Source organism: Dipteris shenzhenensis, chromosome 9, assembly GCF_047967505.1.
Source record: "Dipteris shenzhenensis isolate YYH24624 ecotype China chromosome 9, Dip_SZ_1.0, whole genome shotgun sequence".
NCBI lineage: Eukaryota > Viridiplantae > Streptophyta > Polypodiopsida > Gleicheniales > Dipteridaceae > Dipteris > Dipteris shenzhenensis.
Window position 1 is genome coordinate 57,887,361 of NC_141604.1, and position 27,102 is coordinate 57,914,462.

At 43.5% G+C, this 27,102-nt stretch overlaps 1 protein-coding gene across 1 annotated transcript in view; it reads right to left on the reverse strand.

Annotated features, from left to right (window-relative positions):
• Positions 1–5,024: 5,024 nt before the first annotated feature.
• LOC147898888 (primase-helicase Twinkle, chloroplastic/mitochondrial-like) overlaps positions 5,025–27,102 on the reverse strand; it is a 132,372-nt gene continuing 110,294 nt past the window's right edge. The window contains exons 15-22 of the mRNA XM_087378907.1: positions 10,671–10,802; positions 10,516–10,577; positions 6,616–6,699; positions 6,377–6,508; positions 6,135–6,231; positions 5,899–6,033; positions 5,651–5,718; positions 5,025–5,575 (exon numbers count right to left, since the gene is read on the reverse strand). Of these exons, the coding sequence (XP_087235033.1) occupies positions 5,536–5,575; positions 5,651–5,718; positions 5,899–6,033; positions 6,135–6,231; positions 6,377–6,508; positions 6,616–6,699; positions 10,516–10,577; positions 10,671–10,802 (750 nt within the window). The 3' untranslated portion in view covers positions 5,025–5,535. The remainder of the gene's footprint in view (positions 5,576–5,650; positions 5,719–5,898; positions 6,034–6,134; positions 6,232–6,376; positions 6,509–6,615; positions 6,700–10,515; positions 10,578–10,670; positions 10,803–27,102) is intronic.

The following is a 27,102-nucleotide window of genomic DNA, read 5'->3' on the forward strand; positions in this document are numbered from 1 at the left end:
CAGTCGCTTTGCCATCATTACCCTTCCGAATAATGATCCGATCAGAGTTTCAATCCTATTTTACCCGCGCCTAGCGGAGCCAAGGCCTTCCCAATTGCATGGGGTAAGCACCACTGATATCTTCCATCCTAAGTACCACGATTGCTATGACAAGATCTGCAACTATGATAGAGACACTACGGAGTAGGTCCATTGGCTGGACTCGCTATTGGTCGGCCATTCGTACCACAAATAGGGCCGGACTTGCTGCTGTTGGTCACCATAAGCAATCTTGTAACTTGACAACATGGACTTCTCAAGTTTTCTGGAAGTCCTCTTTGTTGGGACTTCAGCGTGAGGATGGATACATGTAACGTATCACTTTTGGACTTTCTGCGATGACTACTCTCTATTACCAGATGTTGATCTAGATGAGGCAAGGATATGTTGAGTCTCCGTAGACAGGCAAGCCACAATCACATCTTGCTGGCATGCTCCCTCAAACATGGGTTAGATACATGGTCTATCACGATGGCCCTCTTCGGGTGGATTCACTTCTTTTCGACATGGAGGAGGCTCCAATGTAGTTGACTACCTCATGGGATCCCCTCTTTTCGTCTCGATACATTAATGACTTCTTTGTCTCGCCACCGCCTCCAAGAGTTGATCACACCTATCTCCTTTCTCGTAAATCCATCCCCCATCTCATGACACTCACCACACACACTACATATCATGACATACCTTTTCCCCCAAGTACTCCGCACGCCTTTCCACTCTACTCACAGATCTCGAGGACATCCTCTTGGCTCTTAGCTCGATACCTTGCAATAGCTGATACGATGGTGAGTATAACGCTCTCGATCACCACCTCTTGGCTCAGTACCTTGCAATAGTTGATACGATGGTGAGTGTAAGGCTCTATGTCGTCAATCCTATTAGAGACTAAGCATCACCTTCCGAGTGAGGCAAAGAATATATGCAACTATCACCGCTCACTTCCTCAGAAGAAGCAAGCCTACGTTCGCCACAACCAAGAGTTAATATAAACATTATGTACAACTCTAACAACTTTCGATAAAGGTTTCATGAGCAACGATCCTGCTCTCAAGAGCACCACACTATGGCACTCTATGCACACACTATATGACACTGCACCGCCCATCACCTAACCTCTCACAATTACCATGTCCTACTTTTTGTACACTTTTCACCACCGATGGCATCAAACACGCAGCTTTCAAGCTTCATAACAACCAAGCGAAAGATCATGAGGTTCTCATATTATACATTTTTCATAAGGAATAAGTGCTATGGCCTCTTAGCAAAGCTTTTTAATGAAGCAATGTGCACTAGTTTCCCTCACTTTTGGACCCTTGACACCATCACCACACACAAGGGATCCGAGCTCGAAAAACTACAAGACAATTATGATTGGGCATTTCATTTCCAAACTTTATGCATCAGTGCTCAACACATAGGTTAGCTAGTTTGCAAACCTTTAGGGACTCATGGTCAAGGGACAAGCTGGCTTATGGGACGATCATGAGACTCTAGATCACATACTCACACTCACGGGTGTCATTAAACGAGACAAGAGCACAGAGATAGGGGATTAAGAGATCATTTAGGCAGTCATGGCACTCTATGAGAGGGTCTCATGGGGGGTCAAACAAATACACGGTAGACAAAGGAGATCATGAGTACCAAACATGTCCGTTATTGCCAACCCTGCTTGGCCTATACATTGACCCAACTCGAGACATTCATCATCGGGACACCAAGTGGGGCAAGCAACTCTCTCACCAACTCTCTGATTCAAATCCTCCTCTACGCAAATGATGTCTAACTCTCATCTTCAAACAGAGCGCCTCCAGCGACATTTGGATGCACTCCATACCTTCAACAAGACACATGACTTGAAGGTCAATGAACACATCCGAGCAACTAGCAACTCAAGCTGTGGAAGTCGTTGCATCCTAACCCGATTTTCACGATGGGACAAGGGATGCAAGTCCAACTAAGCAATGGAAACGTTGCACTTGCTAGACTCGAGCGACAATGTTTTCAATCTTATTTCCAAGGTCTCTGGACCAAGTCTCTTCTCTTTGACTCCTTGGTCTGCATAGTAGGCATTAATGGTAGTACTTGCTAGGGGCCTGACCTACCAAAGGCAAATTGAGCCCGAGTAGAGAGGCTCAAAGTTCTCTTATTGTCACCGATGATCTGCACTAGGCCATCGATCTCACATCAAATATTTTGGTTGAGCTTGGGACAGGTGCACTACAACGTGACGCAGCCATCCAAGTGCTTGCATACCTCTACCAAGTCAAGAATTGCGGTTCCCTAAACTCAAGCTAACACAGGTTAGCATGGCTAGCCTGATCTTTATCCATAACTTTCACAATTGAGGGAGATGAGGGGCACATACGCATAGATGGTTTCAGAGTCTAACGCTTCATATGGACAATTATCTCCCTTTCCGTATAGCCCTTTTGCCCCGATCTTGGCAACGCTTTTAAATGAAGAGGTCAGTACCAATTTTCCCACACCTCGACACTTAACATCATCATTACCGTTCACAAAAGGGCCAAGAATCCCCTGAGCGCAAAAAACTATAGGACCATGATGGGGCATGTCAAGTCCAAGATCTATGCCTCAATGCTTAACACACAGATTAGCCAGTTTGCAAGGCGCTAAGGACTTAGAGATGATGGACAAGCACGCTTCCACACTGATCATGCAACTCTAGACCGCATCCTCACACTTGGATATGTCATTAAGGAGGCCAGAGCACAGAGACAAAGGGTTTATAGTTGCCTTGTGGATTTTCGCAAGACTTTCGATACAACGCCAAGAACCCATCTCATCAAACATCTGCAAGATTTGGAATATAGTCAAGACATTATTTGGGCAAGCATGGCATTTTATGACAAGGTCTTAGGCAAGATTTGGATGGATACAAGGTGGACAAAGGAGATCTCGAGCAATATTGGGTCAAACATGGTTTTCCTTTATCAACAACTCTATTTGGCCTCGACATAAACTCTATTGGGGTCAAACACAATTGTCCTTTATCACCAACTCTATTTGGCGTCTACATCAACGAGCTTAAGCTTTTCATCGAGACACTAGGAAAGGTAAGCTCATCTCAATTCTCTTTAGCTCCTTGATTCAAATTCTCCTCTATGCAAACGATGTGATCTTACTCTCCTCTTCAGCTGGGCCCGCGGGGCCGGGGGGAGGGGAGGATTGATCAGCCCAGCATTGGCCCCCAAGAACAGACGCTGAAAGGGACAAAGATATGGATAGCAGAAGAACTCACACGGGCTCAACCAAGTCAAAAGACAATGGAGTTAGCCAAAGTCAAGGCTGCTAGGAAGGAAGATGGGCAACATATTGTGAGGACAGGAGCCCTGATCGAGGAGTTTAAATCAATCAGTCTTAAACTGATGTATGGCTATTTATTGTCTTAGTTTTTAGACTACAACGTAGGTACCTTGTAATAACTCGTATCCTCCCAAGGAGTCGCTTTATATGCTTCCTTGGGAGCTGCTTTGTGCCCTCCCTCAACGGATGCATTTGCTGTCCCATTAATGGACTTTCATTCTTTTGTTCTTTCTAGTCAGGCCACCTCATGCCACCCATAGGTGCATCCTACAAACAGGAGAAGTGGACATCCATAGTAGATCTCAGAGGCGTGATTCCAGATCCCGTCCTAGTCAGGCCCCAGACATAATATACAACACATGATAGGATATGATAGGAACTCCATGACACAAGAGTTTCTTTCCTGCACTTCCTAGTTTCATCAACAGTTCTTTTTCAAAGGTGTGATAACACCTCTACTTTGAGCAAGAAGCCTTTCTGCTCCATTGCGTGAGCCTTCATGCCTTTTCTCTGCTGCTCACTGCGCTCCAGCCTTGCTGCCCTTCCTCTCCTGCTCATCACGCCTCTGCTGCTCCAAGGAGCCTTTGCTCCATCTGCAATTCTTCCCTCCATCAAGCCTTGCTGCCTTTGCGCTCCCTCCCTGCATTACACCCCTGCCACTCTCTCTTTGCTCTACTGCATTCGTGCCTTTGCTGCCTGCATCTTGCCTCTGCTGTCTCCCCCCCTCCAGCCAATCCCCACTAAGACTGGATGGGATGAGGGCATACCTAGAGAGGGCTGCATATGCACCTTATGGGATCTACTGCAGAGGAGCACTTCGCTTTCAAAGATGATGGTCGAGCATGAAAGAAGACGTCCAATACAAAGTTGAAGATTCCTGTTCTTAAACATGTACAAGAGAAGGATCAAGTCCAGCATTAAGTATGTCAAGGAAATAGTCACATATTGTGGAGCTCATACACACATCTAATGAATCCAGGAACATGCCCAAACTCAACCCTTAATAGAAAAACAAATAGTGCTGTTTTGACAATCTCATAGTGAAGGTCAAAAAATATAACTCCTCACACACAGTAGGGCCTAGCTATTATGACATCCCCACCAACGTCATCGGCCTGGAAGATGGGTGTAGACCATAGTATAAACATATGATCTCACATCCACATGCCCATAGACAGGAGCATCCACTTGCGCAAAGTCTTCATACACTATGTCTATTACCAAGATGTGCAATTGCAATGGTTGCAACATCAGCCACTTAGAAACCTTCCAAAGGACTCCAGTATGTATAAATTGAAGAAGAACCAGAACAGAAGAGAGAGTTACGTAAGTGTGAATGAATTATGTATCATAAATGTGAAGCATGGGTAATAATTAGAGGACATGCTACTTGTTCAAGTTCCAACAACACCAGGAGAGTATAGTCATTCAACTGATGGCTGATGTCAGTGAATATGCCGATATTCAGTTCCACACTGGTATTGCTAGATGGAAGCATCTGTTCCCTAAGCAAGACTACAGAGTGCATATATAATGAAGATTCTTGAACGGATTTCCCAAGAAAAACACGGGATGTATTTCCCTTCGGATGGCTGTCTAGACAAAAGTTGTAAAAAACGGCACCTGTTCTACCTCTGCCACCGCTCACTCCACCTGGAATTAACAAATGTAACCAACAATGCACTCAGACATTGTAGCTCCCTAGGAGTCTAACGAGGGGAAGAAGGGTACAGTTGGATGCATCATGCATGAAATGATAGGTCCATAGGAAACGAAACATAAGACGAAACTTCTTCCCCCACTGTAGTAGAAATGGGGTAGCTTTCTCTATAAAATTTTGCAAGCACACTATAAATGGATCTTTTTCTGGGGAGAAATTTTGCAAGAAATGTGGTAACTTCTCAGGAGGATGAACAAGAAGAAACTCCAAGTGTATCAAATGGTGAACGGAGTAGTTGGGCATAAGCATTCGTTTGCATGATTGCAATCACAAGTCGTATCCCAAAAGGGGGAAAAGGGGCAGGGGGGGGAACACAGAATAGGCAGCATTTGGAAAACATTCTCATATTTACTGCAGGGTAGTCAAATAACCATCACAGCATGGTATGGAAGCATCAGTATGAAATCCATCCTGACCAACCCTGATTGCAAATGCTGCACCTTTCCTTAAATTCGATCCTTGGAGTCCTTGTATTCGCCAGTGACCCTACAGCAGATTACAAATAGTTAAAACCCGTATATCAATGCCGACTTGCAACTCTATAATACGAAGCCAACATACCTATCGTAGGTGAGAAAAGCTTCCCCCAGTGTCCCAGCAGTTTTGTTGCGAACCTTTTTCACCAAAACCTTTGAGAAATTACAGCACTGTCACAATTTAGAAGATTCCTCATCTAAGGTGACTGACTTTAAAATGTACAATTATTATTTAAATGAGCTCCTCCCCGTTGCCTACCATAAAGTAAAAATATAGATAGACTTAACATTTATACAATAAGGATTCAATCATATGCTTCACAGAAAACAAACCTGTACTTGATCAAGAGGACCTCTCTGAGTATCTCTGTTCCAATGAATAACAAGTCCATTATCACACTTGTTTATAAAATGAGCACTCCCACTGATATCATAGAGATCTGGTGGTTCTCCTTGCCACCTTTGCATCTGTAAATCCACTTATAGACACATGAAATGTAGCATAACTGCAAAACTATGGGTAATTCAAAGTTCCTGTTTAGAATAAACAACCAAACCATTCTTTATACCTGCCTTGGATGAGCGACAAACCAAACGTGGCATTGGTGATGCTGTGCGAAGCGCTTTATCTTCGTCAGCATTTGGCTTACATACTCTGTCTCTGTCCTAAGAAATTTCACAATTGGAGATCATCATTCAGCTTAGATACAGTTAATTCTTTAACACCACAATGTTTGCAGCGCAAATCACATTTCTAATCCTCTAATGGAGGCTGTATACCTCTTCAATCTTAAGAGAGGAATTTTCATACCGGTAAGAGGGGCGCTGATGGTCTAATTCATTATAAGGGTCAATAACTAATCCATGTATTCCATGTCTCGTCACCGCTATCCTTGCAAGCTTCAGCACCCAATCCACTGACGGAAGCTGATCATCTTCACATCTAGAATCATACTTTTTCTATCATCCACGTTTTTTATAAAACAGATCATATTAAAACATTACAACAGTCAAGGGGAAATTTTATATATATTTGAAGCAGAAATTCACCTGATCAGGTAAAAATTATCGTTCAGCCATCGTTTTCCTGCCTCTAGCTCTTTTTGGCTGATCCTGGGTAATGACTCTGCATATCTACACACATCAGCCTATCTTAGAGTTAGCTACCTGAAGTTTTCAAACCCCAAGTCCTTGTATAATTTGGCTCTTCCAAGAATCAATTTTAAAGGCAATATCACAGAGAATCATTGGGAGCACAGAAGTTACATTCAAAGACTGTCACACAATGTACAAATAAAGATCCTTACCTCTTTTCGACACTATAGGAAAAACATAAATTTTATATATCCTTGACTCTTTTAGCCCTGGACATCATTCGTTCTTATTAGATTCAAAGGATACAACACAAGAAACTCTAGCAAGACGAGCACATAATAAAAAATATAAAATTAATAGTCCTGCTAGCCTCTACAGCAACCTCTAAGATATTGGCGAACCATGTTACCAGCAAACAATGGAAAATAATGCCATGCTCACTAGTAATGAAGAAGTCCTAGCTCCACAATGCCAAAAAAAGGCTGTGTTCAGGTGGAAGCTCATCTCAAAGAGCTTCAGCATCTAAGCATGAGAACGTAACTTACACAAAAGGTCCTAGGAGTTATCCCATGCCAAGCATAATGCAACATCAACATTTTTATATAAGTCAAGTGGAAAGGCTCATATGGCTATGTTTCCTTGGAGTGATTAAGAAGCTTTTAGGTGTTTAAATTCTGCACAAGTGTCAAGACTATTTATGCATTTCCACCAAATTGTTAGCTGCCATTGATGAGCATTTGCTTCAATCAAATCGCCATTGGCAGTAAGCCAGGAATAGAAGGTGCTTTTTTTGAGGAAACGGAAACAACTAGAGGTTTTGTGAGGGGTGGGCATAATAATAAAGGCTCCCCCAGAAAGCATACAAAGGAATCCAAGTCCCGACGCCTAGGTGGACAGATGAACGTCTAGTTCCTCAATAGTGATGTTCCATGGCTTTCTTACAGACTGATATCATATGCTCTGTACACCCCCGCAAAGACATTGCCATGTATCTCTCTAAAGTTACATAACACCGAGCAAAAGATCGCGAGGGACTACATACTGAATACATTGCATATGGACTAAGGACAATGGCCCCGATCTTGGCAAAAGATCACGAGGGACTATGTACTGCTGAATACATTGCATATGGACGAAGTACAATGGCCCCGATATTGGCAAATCTTTCCAACGAAGCAGTCTACAACGGTATTCCCCATACCTGGATGTTCCGTGCCGTCACTCCCATTCACAAGATAATGGACCCCATCAGCCCGAAAAACTATAGGTCCATTATGATTGGGCAAGTCATGTCCAAGATCTATTGCCCCAACACTCGATACACAAGTTAGCCAACTTGCAGAGCTCCAAGGAATCAGAGCTAATAGACAAGCAGTGATCATGCGACTCTAGATTACATCTTCACACTCCAAGGTGCCATTGAGCAGGCCAAAGCATGGAGACAGAGGGTTTATAAACACACACGCCCATCAAGCAGGGGTTACGCCGCGTTCGCTAGGCTTGAGCAGCATTGCTTTTACTCTCACTTCCAAGATCCCCAGACCAAGTCTCTTTCTTTGATTCTTTGGTTGGCCCAGCAAGCATGTATGGCAATCCATGCTAGGGCCCTGATCTACCAGAGGTGGATTGGGCTCGAGTGGACAGGTTCCCGATTCTCTTATTGGCACAAATGATATGCAGTAAGAAGTCAATTCCACACCAGAGGTCCCTCCACTCCATCTTCACAAGCCATTCTACGTGATCCCATACCTCCACTAAGCCAGGGATCTTGGTTCAAATTGAAATCAGACAGAGACAGGTTACCATGGCTGGCCTTATACACACCCATGACATTAGCAGCTGAGGGCAATCAAAGGTGTTAGTATGCCCACGCCCGTACATGTAGATGGTTTGACAGCCTCGCGCTCCACATGGACAGATTTCCCCCCTTTCAATATAGCCTTGAGGCTCCCTCTATTCCACTCATCTATCACAAGGGTACCTCAAACTGGGTGCATAGAGGAGATCAAACACGGTTGTCCATTATCACATGGATACTTTGCCCCCCTTTTTGTATAGCCTTGAGGCCCTCCTCTGTTCTTCTCGCTACCACAAGGCTAACCAAGTCATTCGAGAGTATCTCATATAGCTACACACATAAAGGACCTGGTTAGCCCCTAGTGAGCTGCCTCTAAAGCTCGGCTTCTTTACATATCATTGCTTATGGATATCACGCTACACACTCCCCACCTCCCCCACTCTTTGAGGATTCTAATCGGGCAGTTCCATGTTTCCTCTGAAGCACCAATAACCGCTGAAGCTGCAGCACCAATAACCACTGAAGCCTCTATCTGTCGAGACCCTCATATCCATTCTCAGCTGCGCGGTGGGCTTAGTTTGTCGGACAAAATACAAAGGACCGCCACAGTTATAACACACCGCAGCTCCCATCCTCTCCATGGGCTCAACTCCTTAGTACTAGTGTGTTCTAACTTTCATCACCAGGTCTCTGGTGCTTACAGGTATTCTCAAGTTCTAACATGTCTATAGTGGTGGAGACCACTATGAGCTTCTAAGGATGATTGGTGCTCATGTGCTTTTGAATCTCAGGATGATTTCCACACTGGTGGACATAGACCAGCTGGCGGATTCTTTGAAGTAGATGCCCATCTGCAGGGCCTAATTCTCCCATTGAGGCCACTTAGGTGGGCTCCACCCTTTAGTTTTATTGTATTTGGTTCTCTTCAATCTCATAGACCCTTCGGTTTTCGATGGCTTTTGTTCTCTTTCTGGTTCCATCTCTCAAGTTGGATACCCACGTGTCTCAGTGTACCCCCCTTGAATCACCTATATATTATGATAGTGGATAATGTCCATCCTTGTGAAAGTCAGTGAAAAGTTGCATCATCTGCATAGTGCTTTCCAGAGGCAGGCCAAGAATTTTACACCTACATACTTTGATGTCATAGGGAGGTGAGTCCCGAGTTCTCAGACTTTAAGATTTCTTCAAAAACCAAAGCTTGTGCATTAAAAGAATGCAGAAAACAATATAGTGGTGGCCCTACCCATGTGGCATCAACTTCATCAGCTTCACAATTTGAAAGTTGGTACTCTTTGCCAATAGAATGTCCAAGGGGTGGGATTCACTTTGCTGTTCTGCAATTCAACAGCAACCACTTGCCATAAAGCATGTCCTATTAGTTTCTCCTAGAGCTTGAAGCAAATTCACTTGGAGCTGCTATGCACATGGAAATGGAAGGAAAACTATGGTAACTGTAATGCCTCCACATTCAGTTTGCTTCTATGTCTACAATCTTGCATTGGGTTATGTGCATCCTTGCCTGGGTATGTGCATGTGTGTGTGGGTATGTGGCTTGTGCATGTGTGTTTTTTGTTTGGGTTCGCTATTGGGCACTCTGGACTCTATGGAAGGATCGAAATCATAATGTCTTTGGTGATCCAACCTTTTCACTTTTTTCTTTCTTTAGGCACTCTCTACAGCAATCTTTCTATGATTGCTTGCAAACTAAGTACATAGATCATGATATGTATCTGTCTTATACTGAGATCTTCTCGTGATGTTCCACATCCCGTTTTTGGGATAGTGCTTCTATAATATAAAGCTACAAAATTTTCACACACAATCGCAAATAGCACCACACGTGCATGTCATAAAGTTATCCAAGTACTATAACACTGAAACAATAGAAGAGCAATGCATTGCATACTGGGCAGGCATGGTATTATATATACCGTCATAAGATTATCCAGTTATATTTTTTGTATAACAAATGAAAGAACAATGGCAGATCTCTCTTACACTTTTTAATCTTAATGCAAACATATACAAATGCTTTAAAAGCAAGAGGTACATACACCGCATCAAAAAATGGCTTCTTCAAATACTTCTCAAGTAGTTTCCGTGCATGCTCACGCACCTATGACACAAAAGCAATCAATAAAAGGAGCATCTTATATAATCCAAATCAATATACATCAAATGACAAGGGGAACCCAAGAGAGATAACAACCTTGTTCTCCATTGAGCAAAGCCCAAAGGTCCAACCTTTTAACTGAACCAAATTACACATGAGAGCATCGATCCATTCGCTCTTTCCAGAACTAGGTACCCCCGTCACCAAAGTCACTTCACCAGGCACAACCTGCCAATATGTGTCAGCCAAAACAAGTAATTGGTCATCATGAATTCAATTGGCACAAGCTGTTAGTATGTCAGTGAAAACAAGCGATTCTATCCGTAGTATCGTTTCATTCTAGGCCTTTAGCAGAAAGCCATGACAAAAGACTACAATAAAGGAACACCCACGTGTTTCGCTTCTAGAGTTGTCACAAATGAAATGGGCAAGAGAAAAACTACAAAAGATCTCAAACTTGCACAGCACTTGCACATAATTTTTGTGTTGACTAGATTTATAAAAGATGTAGACCTACAAACACCATATGTTCTATACAGCATAAACACAAGTGCCTTCTGCCAAATAAGACTCCCTTAAATTAAAACAGAGAATAACTGGATTTTTCTCCTATAAAATCTTTGAAGAAATGCTCATGTAACTTCATCAGATCAAGCCCCATATAAAACAAACAGATACATTTTATCAACATTTGCAGGACTTATCTTAGGTTTCTGTTAGGAAGGCCAAATCTTGGTAGGGTCATAGGTTAGTAGTGTCTTTGGGTTAGTGAAATAACAAGGAGTAAGCTTGTGGGCACGTGGCAGCTTGCATAGCTAGCAGATGAGAGCCTTGGCGACTTTAGTTGGTGAAACTTGGAGGTTTGTGTTCACCTAATTTGTGGCAAGGTTCTTTGTTCTATCATCGGCTGGTTTCTCGACCTACCTCCTGGGATTTTCTGTCCGAGGCTGCTCCAAGCCCTCTATAACATGGCTGAGCTGTTATTGTAAGAGAGCACTCGTGCTCTTCACTAGGTAACCCTCCTACAAACCCAGTAGGGATGCAGAGGGCTAGCCATGCAGCCTTTGTCTCAGTCCTTATCTCCAACATATATCACCAAAAGTTTCTGTTAGAAAAAGAGAGAAAGCTAGAGAGCTGAACGTTGTGCTTGCAATAGATGAAGTGAGTAGTACAAGAAGTGGGATAGGTTTTGTCTAAGTGACAAAACCTTATCCTTCACTAGCTGTGGTTAGGGGGAAAAACCTCTAAAAAGAGGGAAAAGTGCCCCTAACCTACTTATTACATTACATTGGTCACTGCTAGAATATAATAATAATTCTAACACCCCCCTGCAGTGTCAATGTCATGTACAAGGAAATGATCAATCACCAAAAGGAGATAAGTTCAGGGCACTGCGAAATGCCTCAAACTTGTCACGTGGAAGTGCTTTGGTGAAGATGTCTGCAACATTGTCATGTGTTGACACATAGATCATAATGATCTCTCCTGCATGCAACTTCTCTCTGACATAGTGATAGTGAAATCAATGTGCTTTGTGCGAGCATGAAACACATGATTCTTTGCCACTGCTATAGCACTCTGACTATCACTGAGAATCGGAGAAGGACCCTCCAATGAAAGATGAAGATCAGCAAACAAACGACGCAGCCAAACACATTCAACTGTCACTGTGAAACATGCCCTGTACTCAGCTTCACACGAGGAGGTAGCCACTGTAGACTGTTTCTTGCTCAACCAAGAAATGCAAGCATGAAACAATTCCCACTGGTGGACTGCCTAGTATCATAGTCTCCAGCCCAATCTGAGTCACTGTAAGCATGCATCTGCAAGTCACCCCCCTGGGAAACATCAAACCAAAAGACTTCGTACCTTACAAGTAACGGAAGATGCGTTTTATAGCCTGTCAATGCATAATCTTTAGGCTGTGCATATACCTGCTTACCTGAGAAATTGAAAACTGAATATCAGGTCTTGTATTGCACAGATAAATGAGGCATCCAACAGCCTGGCTATAGAGTGTGACATCAATTGATTCACCCGCATCATGCATTGTAAGCTTCAGCCCTGGCTCCATGGGAGTGGACATAGGCTTGCAATCATGCATGTTGAATCTGTCCAAGAGCTTTTGAACATACTTGGACTGAGACATAACAATGCCACGTTTCTCATGAATAACTTGGATCCCCAAGTATGACATATCAAATGTAGCTTTTAATTGGACTTTGAAATCTGAAATTACTTCCTCATTTGATCCAGTGAGCAGCATGTCATCTACATAAAGAATGATGACCAAAATATCCCCCCCATCCTTCTTGATGTAGAGGGTGCTCTCAATTGGACTATTGTGCAGCCCCTTGTTGGTTAGAAAGGCATCAATTTTTGCATACCATGCACGTGGGGCTTGTTTCAGCCCATACAAAGATTTATTCAGCTTGCATACCTGGTGTGCATTTCCTGAAATTTCAAAGCCCGGAGGTTGTTTGACATAAACCTCTTCCAACAAGTCTCCATTAAGGAAAGCTGTTTTAATGTCCAACTAATGAACATTCCATTCAAAATTTGCAGCCATGGCTATAACTGACTTGATGGTGGTCATTCTGAATGTAGGAGCAAAAGTCTCCTCATAATCTATGCCCTTTTTCTGAGCATATCCTTTTTCAACCAGCCTTGCCTTGTACCGATCAATGGACCCATCTAGCTTTCTTTTGACTTTGAAAACCCAACATGTACCTATGGCATTCTTACCTCGTGGCAAATCCATGACATCCCAAGTCTGATTTTTATGAATGGACTGCAATTCATCGTGCATGGCATTCATCCAATGCACATTATCCTTTGCTTCTTCAAATGTCTCAGGCTCCTCATCAAGAAGAGTACTTGCATAAGCTGATTCAACTGAATGAGCTCCCTCCATGTGCCTTACTGCACTACGAGTTCTGCCAGGCAATAGAGCTTCAAGCCTACTCTCCCTGAGAGTCTGAAGCAACCAATGCGGGACTGTTTTGGCTGTGTGTATCTCTTGAATTTCTTGCCTGACAACTTCATCCACACCCTGAGGTTGTACCAATTCAGCTGGGGGCTGAATCTGTACTTGTGGAGCTGGCGGAGGTTGCTGTAAATTCTGAGTTTCAGCGGGGGAACTAAATGCTATAGGAAGCATCTCCTCAAACACATCATCTGAAGAGGCCGAAATCTGAAATTCAGCATGTGTATGTGCAGAATTTTCAGAGAATATAACATCTCTACTAACAAAAATCTTGCGTGTAGCAGGATTGTAGAGACGATAGCCTTTGCTTTGTGAACTATATCCCACAAAAATGCATTTGAGTGCCTTATTTGACAACTTGTGTCTGAACTCCACAGGCACGTGGGCATATGCAACACAACCAAAAACTCTCAAATGGTCCACTAAAGGCTTTCTCCCATGCCATGCCTCATAGGGAGTGATTGTCTTCAAAGCCTTTGTAGGAGCCCGATTTAAAATATAGTTGGGACACATGAGGCCTTCCAGCCAAAACCTGTGAGGCAACTTCTTACTTGTAAGCATGCATCTATCCATTTCCATGGCGGTGCGATTCTTCCGTTCAGCTTTGCCATTCTGTTGAGGTGTAAGCCTCATTGTAAGCTGATCCATAATGCCTTAGAAATGTCTCAAATGCATGAGACATATACTCCCCTCCTCGATCTGTGTGAAGTGTCTGCACCTTGAGTCCTGTCTCATTCTCAACCATAGCCACAAAGTGTTTGAAATGCATAAACACTTCTGATTTTGCCTTGAGACCATAGACCCAAGTGTAGTTGGTAAAGTCATCTATGAATGTAACAAAATAGAGATAACCCCCAAAAGCAGGTGTCCTCATGGGACCGCAGACATCACTGTGAATAAGCTGTAATTTCCTTGTAGCTTTTACTGCACCATCCTTTTTGAAGGGAAGCCTATGCATTTTGCCAAGAATGCAACCTTCACATGCATGATGAGGAGGCGACTCCAAAGGAGGTAATGCATCAACCATATCATGCCTCTGAAGTGTCATTAAGCTGCCATAGCTCATGTGCCCATACCTGGCATGCCATAACTCCGCATTCTGCATCGCAGCAGTGGGAGTGCTAACTGATAATGCAAGATGGGATCTTTTTTCATATAGATCAAGCTGAAAAAGACCCCGATACAAAGTGCCATAAAACATCAAAGCATAGTCATTTTCTTTGTCTCTGACTGCACACTTGTCATCATAAAAAACAACCTTAAATCCTCCTCTATTGAGGGAGGACACTGAAAGCAAATTCTTCTTAATGCCTGGCACAAAGAGTACATCTGAAATTCTGAAATTTGTGCCATCAGTGGATGTGAGAATAATGTCTCCCACTCCACACACTGAATAAGAAGAATTATTTGCACAAGTTACCTTCTTCTTGGTGGGTGAAGAATGCAGAGTCACAAACAGACTTTTCTTGGATGTGATGTGCTTTGAAGCACCACTATCAAAATACCAAGTATGTAGTGTCTCATCAACACTAAAAGAGCATTCATTATTTGAAGGATCGTAACTGCAAGTTAAGAAAGCATATAGATCATCATCATTAGTGGCTGTAGTATCTGAACTACCCACTGCAAAATCGGAAGTGCAAGACAGAAAGGCATAGTGCTCTTCAACCAAGTTGGCTGCAACATCTCCTCCATCATGAGAATGTGGAACTGATGCATCTGACACAACCATACCGGAATCCCTTTTCTTCTCTTTGGCTATGCGTTTCTTGCACTCTCCAATATAATGACCTGGCTTCTTGCAATAATGATAGATGCCCTTCTTTTTCTGCTTATTTGTATCACCCTGTGCCTTATAAGAAGGTTGTCCAGAATCAGCTTTATGCTGATGTGTGGGCTGATTGGCATGTGGCTTATGCTGCCCTTTACCCTTGGGTTTGAACTTGGAGAGCATAGCATGCTTGCCAGCCCGGGTTGCCGTATTTCTGCGTGTTTGTTCCTCCTACAACAGAAGTCCTACCAGCTCGTGGAAGGAGAGAGGATTGCTGCCCCCCCTCAATGACAGATTCAGCGAGGTGTGGAAACCGAGATAGGACTCAGGAAGAGAGTTCAGAGTGGTGGTGATCATCTCTGAATCCATAATGACTTCATCAATATTTGGCAATTGTTCCCTGAGGTCCTGAAGCTTTGTGAGGTGAGAATTCATGGAATTTCCCTCTTCCATGTATGAGAAAGTTCTCGCTTCATAAAGGAAACCCTGGCATCATTTCTTGCTGCAAACATACTTTCAAGTATCTCCCAAGCTGCCATAGATGTCTTGCATGACCGAATATGAGGTATAATGAACCTCTTGACAGAAAGAGAAATTACTAAAAGAGCTTGTGCATCTCTAGAGTCCCATCTTTTATGCACTCCTGTGGGAGCTCCTAGAGCGGCTGCTCCAATCACCTGTGCTATATTTGTACCTCTTCTCCTGCTTCCAGCAGTAGGAGTGACAGGTATAGGCGTTGTATCTAGTCTTTCTTCATCTCCATTGACATAATCCCAAAGATGTCTGCCAACCAAGATATTGTGAACCATGAAACTTCACAAGGAGTAGTTGGTGCCATCCAACTTATCCTCCTGTGTGAGAACCCCGAACACCTCATTTGAGTTGTTATAAGCCCTTTGCACCAGATAATCTCAAAAAATATAGCAAACTGACCAAGTGAAATCCCTTCCTGGGATATGAAATGCACAAGTAAAATCTGCAAAGAAAAATATGCCCAAAGTGACAAATACTATCACAACCTGTCAAAGGCTCGAAATGCACCACAAAGCTTTACTCAATGCCCAAAAATCTGCAAAAAGTGGCAAAAGTCTGCAATTTTACTCGTACTGAGTCCAAAACTATTTGCAAACTTCCACAATGCTCTTTTACCTGCAAAATTGCAACTCAAATGCAAAAGCCTCAATTTCTTGTGGGAGATTGCATACAAAAGAGGGCAAATGGTCTGAAAGCCCCAAATGTTGCACAAATTTCACTCTGCCTACAAAATCCCCAAATTTCACTGCAAAATTGCAGTGTAATTGCAAAAGCCCCAATTTCTTGGACAACCTGCAACCCAACTGCAATGTCTGTCCACAAATACGGAATGCCCCAAATTTTTGCAAGATCTAAGCCAAAAAATGGCTATTTGCAAACAATGCCTGCCAAAAACCAAAATTACTAGAGTACCTGCAAGGATAGAGCTTGCACAGAAGGTTCTACAACAGAAGTGTATGGAAGGTACACGCTCTGCACTGTACGGATCCCACAGAACTTGTACGGACGTACGGAAGAATTGTACGGAAGGATTGATGAGACTGTACGGGAGTACGGACGACAGGTGTACGGATGTGCGGACGACAGGTGTACGAATGTACGGCCGGAGTGTACAGAACCTGTACTGAAGGTACGAAATCTGTACGGCGCTTGATGTACGGAATGTGCGACGGTACGGACAGCAGATGTACGGAAACAGTCCGTACGACTTGTACGGACAGCAATGCAGGAGCAACGTACTGACGAGTACGGAAGAAGTGACGCCTGCAGTACGTACGTTGTACGGATGGAGAACTCTACGAATGACAAGCTGCTGACGACGAGCAAGAAGAGCAGGGAGCTTGCGGGCAAGGAAGCTAGGAGCAAGATGCAGGTCCGGGAAGCAGTGTCTGCTCTGATACCAAATGTTAGAAAAAGAGAGAGAGCTAGGGAGCTGAACGTTGTGCTTGCAATAGATGAAGTGAGTAGTACAAGAAGTGGGATAGGTTTTGTCTAAGTGACAAAACCTTATCCTTCACTAACCGTAGTTAGTGAACTAACTGTGGTTAGGGGAAAAAACCTCTAAAAAGAGGGAAAAGTGCCCCTAACCTACTTATTACATTACATTGGTCACTACTAGAATATAATAATAATTCTAACAGTTTCTTTATCCACTTTCGTCTACTTTCTAGTACTTCAGTTTGTACTTTCTAAGTTGTTTTTTATTATTTTATGTGAGTAGTCTTCGAGTTTGATTCGATATATGGTATCAAAGCCTGCTTCATGTTCTCATGAAGGGTGGACGAAACTGGTGTTGTGCTTCACGAAGATGCTCGCTCTGGCAATCCTAAGGTAGGGGTCCTCGGTGCAGAACATGTGCCAACAATTAAAATTGGTTGGGGCTAGCTAACTGAAAGGAACCATGTGATGACGGGAAATACCGAGTTAGTATGCACACTAACACTTCGTGAAGTACGCAACAAGTGAAAACCCAAGAAAAGAGACAATTCCTCATTCATTGAATCAGAACCATCTTTTTCAACAACGAAGCCACCTCGGCTTGTAATGTACACTCCCTAACCTACAACTAAGGTCTCCTTCTCTTCCCCGCTTGTTATAACTTAGTCTCTACCTAAAACCGCCTTCCATTTTAGCATGTGCTTAGTGCACTCGTTGCTACTCGCCTATAAGTCGATACTCCGGAATCATCTGCACCCATTGCTGCAAGGCGGTGCTCGACTGCCGCTCCCGCTATCCGTGCTCAATGCTCGGTGACCGCGTACTAGTTGGGCTGACCCGAGGTCAGCATCTCGCCTCGGCTATCCTTGCCCGTGTCCTCACGGACTGGCAGGGACCAGTTTTTGGGGTCAGGGTGACAACTTGGTTGATTGGATGGTCGAGAAGGCCCAGGTTGATCTGTAGGTGGTGGTCGAGAAGGGGAACGCGCTGGTTCAAAATGGCAATCCCTTGGTGGCCAAGGATAGACATCAGAGATGTCTACCGGTGGTCGCTCGGGCTCGTCCAGCCAATCCAAGGACTAGGCTTCAACAACTGGGTCCTCAGATGGGAAGTTGATGCCGAATGTTTCAAAATTGGAGTGGAACTGCTACACCTGGCTGATGCGTTCATGCCATTTAATCCCTGGTTCATTACACAGGTCGCGTATGTTATTGGCGCATGGACCGCGCTTCTGTTACATGACTATTGATTAGATGCTCGAGCTCCCATCAAAGCTTGCCGTAGTAGACAGGTAACTTGGCCATGGTAGGGTTAGGTAGCTACCGAACTCGTGCGAGAATCAACTTGCACTTGGCTTTGAATATGTTGTGATGCCGCTTAGCGCGCTCCTCCACAAAATGGTTGAAATCTCATATGGCCTTGTCGTAGACAAAGATAATCGGTTGGACGGGTTTCAAAATGTCCTTGTGCATGGAGGGTGTAGTAAACACCTCATCTCCTACCAGCTGCCGATAAACCCTATAGCGGATAGACATTTCCTCCTTACTTGGAACACGCGGCAAAACTTCAGCTGCAGCTACAACAATCGGAAGACCTTCACAGGAAAAATGGACTTGGCATCTACAATCTGCTCGGTCTGGAGGGACTGCACCGCGTACACCATATTCTCTCTTAGCACATGCCACTGATTTTCTGTGACTGCACGGTCCTGGTACTCATTTTTTGTCAGTAGTGAGTTGAGAGGAAATGGCTCTACTGGACCGAGTCTCTGGAGGGGATGTTGGAGTAGCATAGATGGAGAGACCAAGATGATGGAAAGGGAGTGATTATTCATGATAGATATGCCCAATATATAGGTGTAAGTTACATCCAAGAGTGACATCATATGTGAGCTCAAGAGAGCATCTCTAGATCCACAATTATCTCTCAATCACACACCACACTCCTAGATTCACTCATTCACACCTACTAACTGACACATCATCAATCACACCTAGCTCAGGCACACCTACACACACCATGTGTTCACACACTCACAACCATAGACCTTAGGACCCTTGGTATGATCCCATTACATCAATTTGTCCTTCATTCCCCCCCACAAATTGATGACCTCATCCCTCAACAGTAGTACATGGGATGCTCCATGGCTTGCCTACCATCATGTGGCAACACACATGGCCCCAACCTGTGACTCACTCCTAGGACTCTTGGTTTACAACTGGGAGATAGACAATGACTATGCATGGGAATACCCTTAGATCCAGCAAGGTAAAACATAAGACTAACAATCATTTAACATAATACTAACAATCATTTGAGGGGGACATCCCAAGGCAGAGAACCCTTATTGACCACACAAAAACAAAATCTACTTTGAAGATGTGGGAAAATACCCCCCTTTGATGGCATATCTTGTCCTTTTCCTCCTCCTCTTCCAAGCTACCATAGTGTGACGTACATTGTCATTGGAGAGGTTCTTGGTGTAGCCCTTCTTGTAACTCCTTTGCCCTTTGATCTTTCTTGCATCCCATATGCCTTCACATAAATCAAATATGAAGAGGGTCTTACCACTTGTTAGTAAAACAAGGGCAGTGTCTACTCTTGTACATAGAAGCTCATGAATGCATGGCATAATGCAATCATCCAAATGTAAATACACTTCAACTATCATGATAGAAACTACATTCATCACTGAGTCACCTTCAAGCATTAAATAGGCTACATCATTTCTGTCAATGAGGCTCATCATCCAAACATATACATAGTCAAACATAGTCAAACTAGACAGCAACCCAAAGATCAATCTTGAATCGATGCTAGAAGACATTATATGGGTAGCTGACCTAAAGCACTATATGTTTTAAAAAATGGAATTGCAATTGATTTTTTTTCAGAAGTGGGTAGTTTGCATCAATATCCTAGCAGGGATTTGTGTTGTGCACCTTCATTCCCAAAAAGGGAATTTTTTGGTTGGTATTTGCTGCAATTTCTCTGGCAGCTATGGCGCAGAACAATCCTAATGAAGTGTTTGGAGTCCTCACACAGAAGGATAAGTTGGATGGTACCAACTACTCCCTATGGAGTTTTATGGTTCGCAATATCCTAGTTGGCAAACACTTATGGGACTATGTCAATGGGGATGAGGCACGCCCAAAGAATGTGGTTGCACCTACCACTCCTCCTCAACAAGGTGGAGGGGTAGAGGACAAGCTCAAGGTGTAGGACAAGTGCTAGGTGCATCAGCTACTGCAGCGGTGACTCCTACACAAGATCAGAAAAGATGGGATTCACGTGATGCACTAGTACTTTCAGATATCTTCCTTTCTGTCAAAAGGTTTATCATTCCGCACATTTGGTCATGCAAGACCTCGAAGGCAGCTGGGGATATTTTGGAGAGTATATTTTCAGCCCGCAATGATGCTAGAGTCTCATTCTTGAAGAGAGAGTTGACTCATACTCATATGGATGAGGGTGACTCTATGTCTGAGCACCTCACTAAACTTCAGGATTTGAGAGAGCAATTGTTGAATATTGATGAGAGCATTCCAAATTCAGAGATGGTCACTACCACTCTGAATTCTCTTCTTGAGTCTTATCTTGGCTTTAACACCTCATTGAATTTGTCATTGGGGGGGGTAGCAACCCTCTCACTTTTTATGAGTTAATAGAAATTTTGTTGCGGGAAGAACAAACAAGAAAGAACATGGCTTCACGAGCTGGTGAACATGCACTGCTTTCGAAATTCAAGCCCAAAGGGAAGGGACAGCATAAGCAGCATGCAAATCATCCTTCACATCAGCATAAAGCTGATTCTGGACATCCTTCTCACAAGGTTAAGAATGATGAAGAGAAGCCCACAAGAAAGGGTGTTTGTCATTATTGCAAGAAGCCGGGTCACTACATCGGGGAATGCAAGAAAAGAATTGCCAAAGAAAAGAAAAAAGATTATGGTATGGCTGTCAGAGATTCAGCTCCTCATGAGCATGATGGTGGTGATGCTTCAGCCAACTTAGTGGAAGAAGAGTATGCCTTTCTGACTTGCAGTCGTGATTTTCAGGTGGTTGCTCCACATATTACAGCCATCTTTGAGGATGACTCTTATGCTTTTCTGACTTGCAGTTATGATCCTTCTAAGGATTTGTGTGCTTCCAATGTCAATGAACATTGAATAATTGGTACTTTGATAGTGGTGCCACCAAACCTATCACTTCCAAGAAGTGTTTGTTTGATTCTCTGCATCCATCATGTGCTGGAAAAAGGGTGTCTTGTGCCAATAATTCTTCTTATTCCGTTCGTGGCATTAGTGAGATTTACTTATAGCCACAGATGGCACAAATTTCAGAAATGATGATGTGCTTTATATACCTGGAATCAAGAAGAAGTTGCTTTCAGTGTACTCTCTCGATAGAAGATGATTTCAGGTTGTCTTTGAAGATGACAAGTGTGTCGTCCGAGATAAGGAAGATGACTATGCCTTGAGACTATCTGGCACGCTGTTTCGTGGTCTTTTTCAGCTTGATGTTTTTGAAAAAAGACCACTGATGCTATGCGAAATGCAGAGTTATGGCATGCTAGATATGGGCATATGAGTTATGGCAGCTTGATAACACTTCAAAAATATTCTATGGTTGATGCTTTGCCTCCTTTGGAGTCACCTCTCCCTCATGCCTACGAAGGGTGCATACTTGGGAAGATGCATAGGTTTCCCTTCAAGAAGGATGGTGCAATACGAGCTCTTTGGAAATCGCAGCTCATTCATAGTGATGTTTGTGGTCCCATGAGGACTCCAGTATTGGGTGGTTATCTCTATAATGTCACATTTATTGATGACTACTCAAACTACACTTCGGTTTATGGTTTGAAGAAAAAATCAGATGTATTTAAGCATTTTGGACACTTTGTTGCCAAGGTTGAGAATAAAACAGGCCTCACGGTTCAGATTCTACGCACAAATAGAGGGGGGGAGTATACGTATCATGAATTTGAGGCTTATTTGAAAGAGAAGGGCATCACACATCAGCTTATTGTGAGGCTTACCCCTCAGCAAATAGAGGGGGGGAGTATACGTATCATGAATTTGAGGCTTATTTGAAAGAGAAGGGCATCACACATCAGCTTATTGTGAGGCTTACCCCTCAGCAAAATGGCAAGCTGAGTGGAAAAATCGAACTCTTATGGAGATGGATTGCCAGTGGCGTTTTAGTAAGAGTGCTCTTTCGTCAGTCGGGCTTGTGTTGATGTATGTAAATTCACGATGCATGCTTACAAGAAAAAAGTTGCCTCACCGGTTTTCGCTTGAAGGTCTCATGTGTGCCAACTATGTTTTGAATTGGGCTCCCACTAAGGCTTTGAGAACAAAAACTCCTCATGAAGTTTGGCATGGCAGAAAGCCTTCAATGGATCATTTTCGTGTCTTTGGATGTGTTGCCTATGCCCGCATGCCTGTTGAGTTTCAACATAAGCTGTCCGACAAGGCAATTTAGTGCATATTTGTTGGGTATAGTGCAGAGAGCAAAGGTTACCGTCTCTATAATCCTGCTTCACACAAGATTTTTGTTAACAGAGATGTAATCTTTTCTGAAAACTCAGTGCATACACATGCTGAATTTAATGTTCCAGCTTCTTCCACCACGGATGATGTTTTTGAGGAATTGCTACCCATTGCATTGGGTTCTGGAGATGACATCCCTCCTGAAAATCAGATTTTACAGCAAGCTCCTCTTGTTCCACATGCTCCGATTCAGCCTTAAGCTGATTTAGATCCACCCCAGGCAGTGGAAGATGCCGCCAGACAGGAAAGGACACAAATGCACACAGCAATCCGTTCCTCATTGGTTGCTCCAAACTCTCAAGGAGAGTAGGCTTGATGCTCCTTTGCCTGGCAGAACTCGTAGTGCATCCAGACATGCAGAGGGGTCAAATTTTTTGGATTCAGTTTTTATAGGTGCGCTTCTGGATGAAGAAGCGCCAGGCTCTTTTGAGGAGGCTCAAGATAATGTGCATTGGATGAATGCCATGAAGGATGAGTTGCAGTCCATTGATAAGAATCAGACTTTGAATCTTGTGGATTTGCCACAAAAAAAGAATGCCATAGGTACCAAATGGGTTCCCAAGGTAAAGCGAAAGCCATAGGGGTCTATTGAGAGGCACAAGGCAAGGCTCGTTGCAAAAGGTTATACTCAGAAAAAGGGCATTGATTCAGGGGCAGCCCATAAAGTATGCAAGCTGAATAAGGCTTTGTATGAGCTGAAACAAGCTCCACTAGCTTGGTATTCGAAGATTGATGCCTTTCTGACCAGCAAGGGTCTCACTAATAGTCCAACTGAAAGTACCCTCTACATCAAAAAGGACAGGGGGGATATTTTGGTCATCAATCTTTATGTAGATGACATGCTGCTCACACGTTCAAATGAAGGAATAATTGCAGATTTCAAGGCCGAGTTGAGAGCCACATTTGATATGTTAGATTTGGGCATGCTTCATTTCTATTTGGGGATCCAGTTCATACAAGAGAGACGTGGCATCATTATATCTCAATCCGAGTATGTGCAGAAGCTTTTGTAAGCCCATAGCCACTCCCATGGAGCCACGGCTGAAACTTACTATGTGTGATGGAGGTGAGCCGGTTGATGCCACACTTTACAGCCAGGCTGTTGGATGCCTCAGTTATTATCGATATTCAATTTGCAGTTTCACAAGTGAGCAGATATGTGCACAGCCCAAAGACTATGTATTGGCAGGCTATAAAACGCATCTTTCGTTACTTACAAGGCAACAAGTCTTATGGCTTGATGTTTCCCAAGGGGGGTGACTTGCGAATGCATGCTTACAGTGACTCGGATTGGGCTGGAGATTATGACACAAGGCAGTCCACTAGTGGTAATTGTTTCTTTTTTGGTGATGCTTGCATTCTTGGTTGAGCAAGAAACAATCTACTGTGGCTACCTCCTCATGTGAAGTTGAGTACAGGGCAGCTTTCACAGCAACAGTTGAGTGTGTTTGGCTGCGTCATTTAGTGGCTGATCTTCATCTAGCATTGGAGGGTCCTTCTCCTATTCTCGCTGATAGTCAGAGTGCTATTGCAGTTGCCAAGAATCCTATGTTTCATGCTCGCACGAAGCACATTGAGGTTCATTATCATTATGTCAGAGAGAAGTTGCATGCAGGGGAGATTAGTATTATCTATGTCTCCACACATGAAAATGTTGCAGACATCTTCACCAAAGCACTTCCGCGTGAGAAGTTTGAGGCATTCCGCAATGCTCTCAACTTATCTCCTTTTGGTGATTGATCTTTTCCTTGTACATCATCACATTGGCACTGCAAAGGGGTGTTTGAATTATCGCCATAATTCATGGCAGTGACCAATGTATGACTAACAAGTGGGTTAGGGGCACTTTTCCCTCATTAGAGGTTTTTCCCCTAACCGTTGTACGTATACCCAACTACACTTAGTAATTAGTGGTTGGGTTAGTTAGAGTTTTGTCACTTTGACAAAACCCCTAGTTTTGTATGTTGTGTATCTCTTTTGCAATACAACTAACGTCGCTCTCCTTTCTGCACACACCCTTTTGTTCACAGGTACTTATTCTTCAACTCTAACCATCCGCATTAAAACAACATGGTGATTATCAGCAACAAAACAGACGTAACCTCCATATTGTCCCTTTCTTTAACAACTTTCCAAATCTCTAAGTAATGCTAATTAGGGTCGCATTTATCCTTCAAAGACTCAAGGAACTCATTATGAAGCTTGTGAGCATTTGTGGTATGGTAAACCTTGTAGAGGTGTAAGGTCCTAGAGTGGTGGCAATCTCTTTACACTTGGCATTCACGCATGGGATCTTCAATGTGTCAAAGAAACTCTCTATGGTGGCTATACGTGATTGTGAAGCCTCCACCTCTCAAGCTTTGCTTGGCTCTCATGAGAGTCTCCCCGGCTTGCATGAGCTATGGTGGTGTGTGGCTAGCATCTATGTTATTGGGCGACATGGTTGGAAGTCTCCAGTGATTGCCTAGAGTAGCTAGTAGCAAAGACAGTGTGTTCTGGATATAAGCATGCTAGTCACCATGAGGGGAGGTTGCAGATGCACTTGAAGCTCTTGTTTGTGAGCAATCTTTCTCCCAGCTCTGTGGCTAGTGATATGCCTATGTGGCATTATCATCAACCGACTATGTGTCGGCTCTCTTAAATAGTTGTTTGTCAGATCCTGCTAGGTCGTGTGTTGATCATTAGTTAGTGGAAACCATCATTTTATGATGTCTATCGTTCCAAATATCTGAAGTGTTTCCAGTTGTTTATGGTCTTTTGTAAGTCACAACAAACCCGGCCTGGTTGAGTGACGTAGTCATGAGCTCTTATTTCAATAGAATACCGTTCTTGGCAAATTGTCTCGGATCTGCCCAAGCTTTCTACCCCTTGTATTCTCACATTTGGACAGGAGAGAGGTTAGTGGTTATATATCCCAACATTGGTATCACAGCAGCATCTAGTGTGCCTGTGTACTTTTGGTCGGTGAAAGTTGAAAGTTTCCCATTGTTTGTGAGAACCTACAAGTCGACAGTCTCTTGAACTTTCCAATGGACAATTGGTCCAAGGCCTCCACCACCAAGTTGGAATTGCTTGGAACATCTGTAGTCAAATTGGATGGGAGAAACTTCCCCTCCTGGCAGCTCTTTGTTCAACTTCTTCTTATGGAGAAGGAACTCTTGGGGCTCAAGGATAGAAAAGCGACATGCCAACAACCAGGGCCTTGAGAAAATGAATGCTTGGGATCTCAAGAACAAGAAGGATCTTGGCCTCTTGGGACGAGCTCTCGAAGTATATTTATTTCACCATGTCGACATTTCAAAGACTGCAGCACAAAACTCGAGCATACTAGAGGCACTACTTAGCTTGTAGGGGTGTAAGGTTCTAGAGTGATGGCAATCTCTTTACACTTGGCATTCATGCATGGAATATTCAACGTGCCCCATCAAAGCAACTCTCTACGATGGCTATACGTCCTTGTTAAACCTCAGCCTTTCAAGCTTTGCCTACCTCTCATCAGAGTCTCCCCGATGTTCCAAAGTTTGCATGAGTTATGGCAGTGCATGGTTGGCGTCTATGTTATCGAGCGACATGGCTGGAAGTCTCCAAGGTTTGCCTGGAGTAGCTCGCAACAGAGGCGGTGCATTCTAGATATAACCATGATGGTTTTCATGAGGTGAGGTTGCAGATGCACGTAAAGCTTTTGTTTGTGAGCAATCTTTTTGCCAGCCTATGTGGCTAGTTGTATGCCTACGTGGCATTCATCAACCAACTGTGTGTCGGCTCTCTCAAATAGCAGTTTGTCAGATCCTGCTAGGTCGTGTGTCAATGCTTAGTTAGTGGAAACTATCATTTCACGATGTATGTTTGTCGTTCCAAATATCCGATGTGTTTGAAGTTGTTTCTGGTCTCTTTAAAGGTCTTTTGTAAGCCACAACAAACCCAGTCGGGTTAAGTGACATAGTCATGTGCTCTTATTTCAATAGAATTTTGTTCTTAGCAATTGTCTCGAATCTGCCCAAGCTTTCTATCTCTTGTATTCTCATATTTGGACCATAGTTAGGGGAAACGGAAACGGGGAAACGGGGAACGGAAACGGAAACAAAAACGTTTCGGGATTTCTGAAACGGGGAAACGCCGCATCAGCAAGGGAGGGGAGTAGATGATGATGGAGGGCTGAAGCAGGCTGCAGGGGAGAAAGGAGAGGAAAGGAGTGAATGGGGCTGAAGGAGGGCTGGAAAACCTTGAGGATGGAGAGAGTATGAGG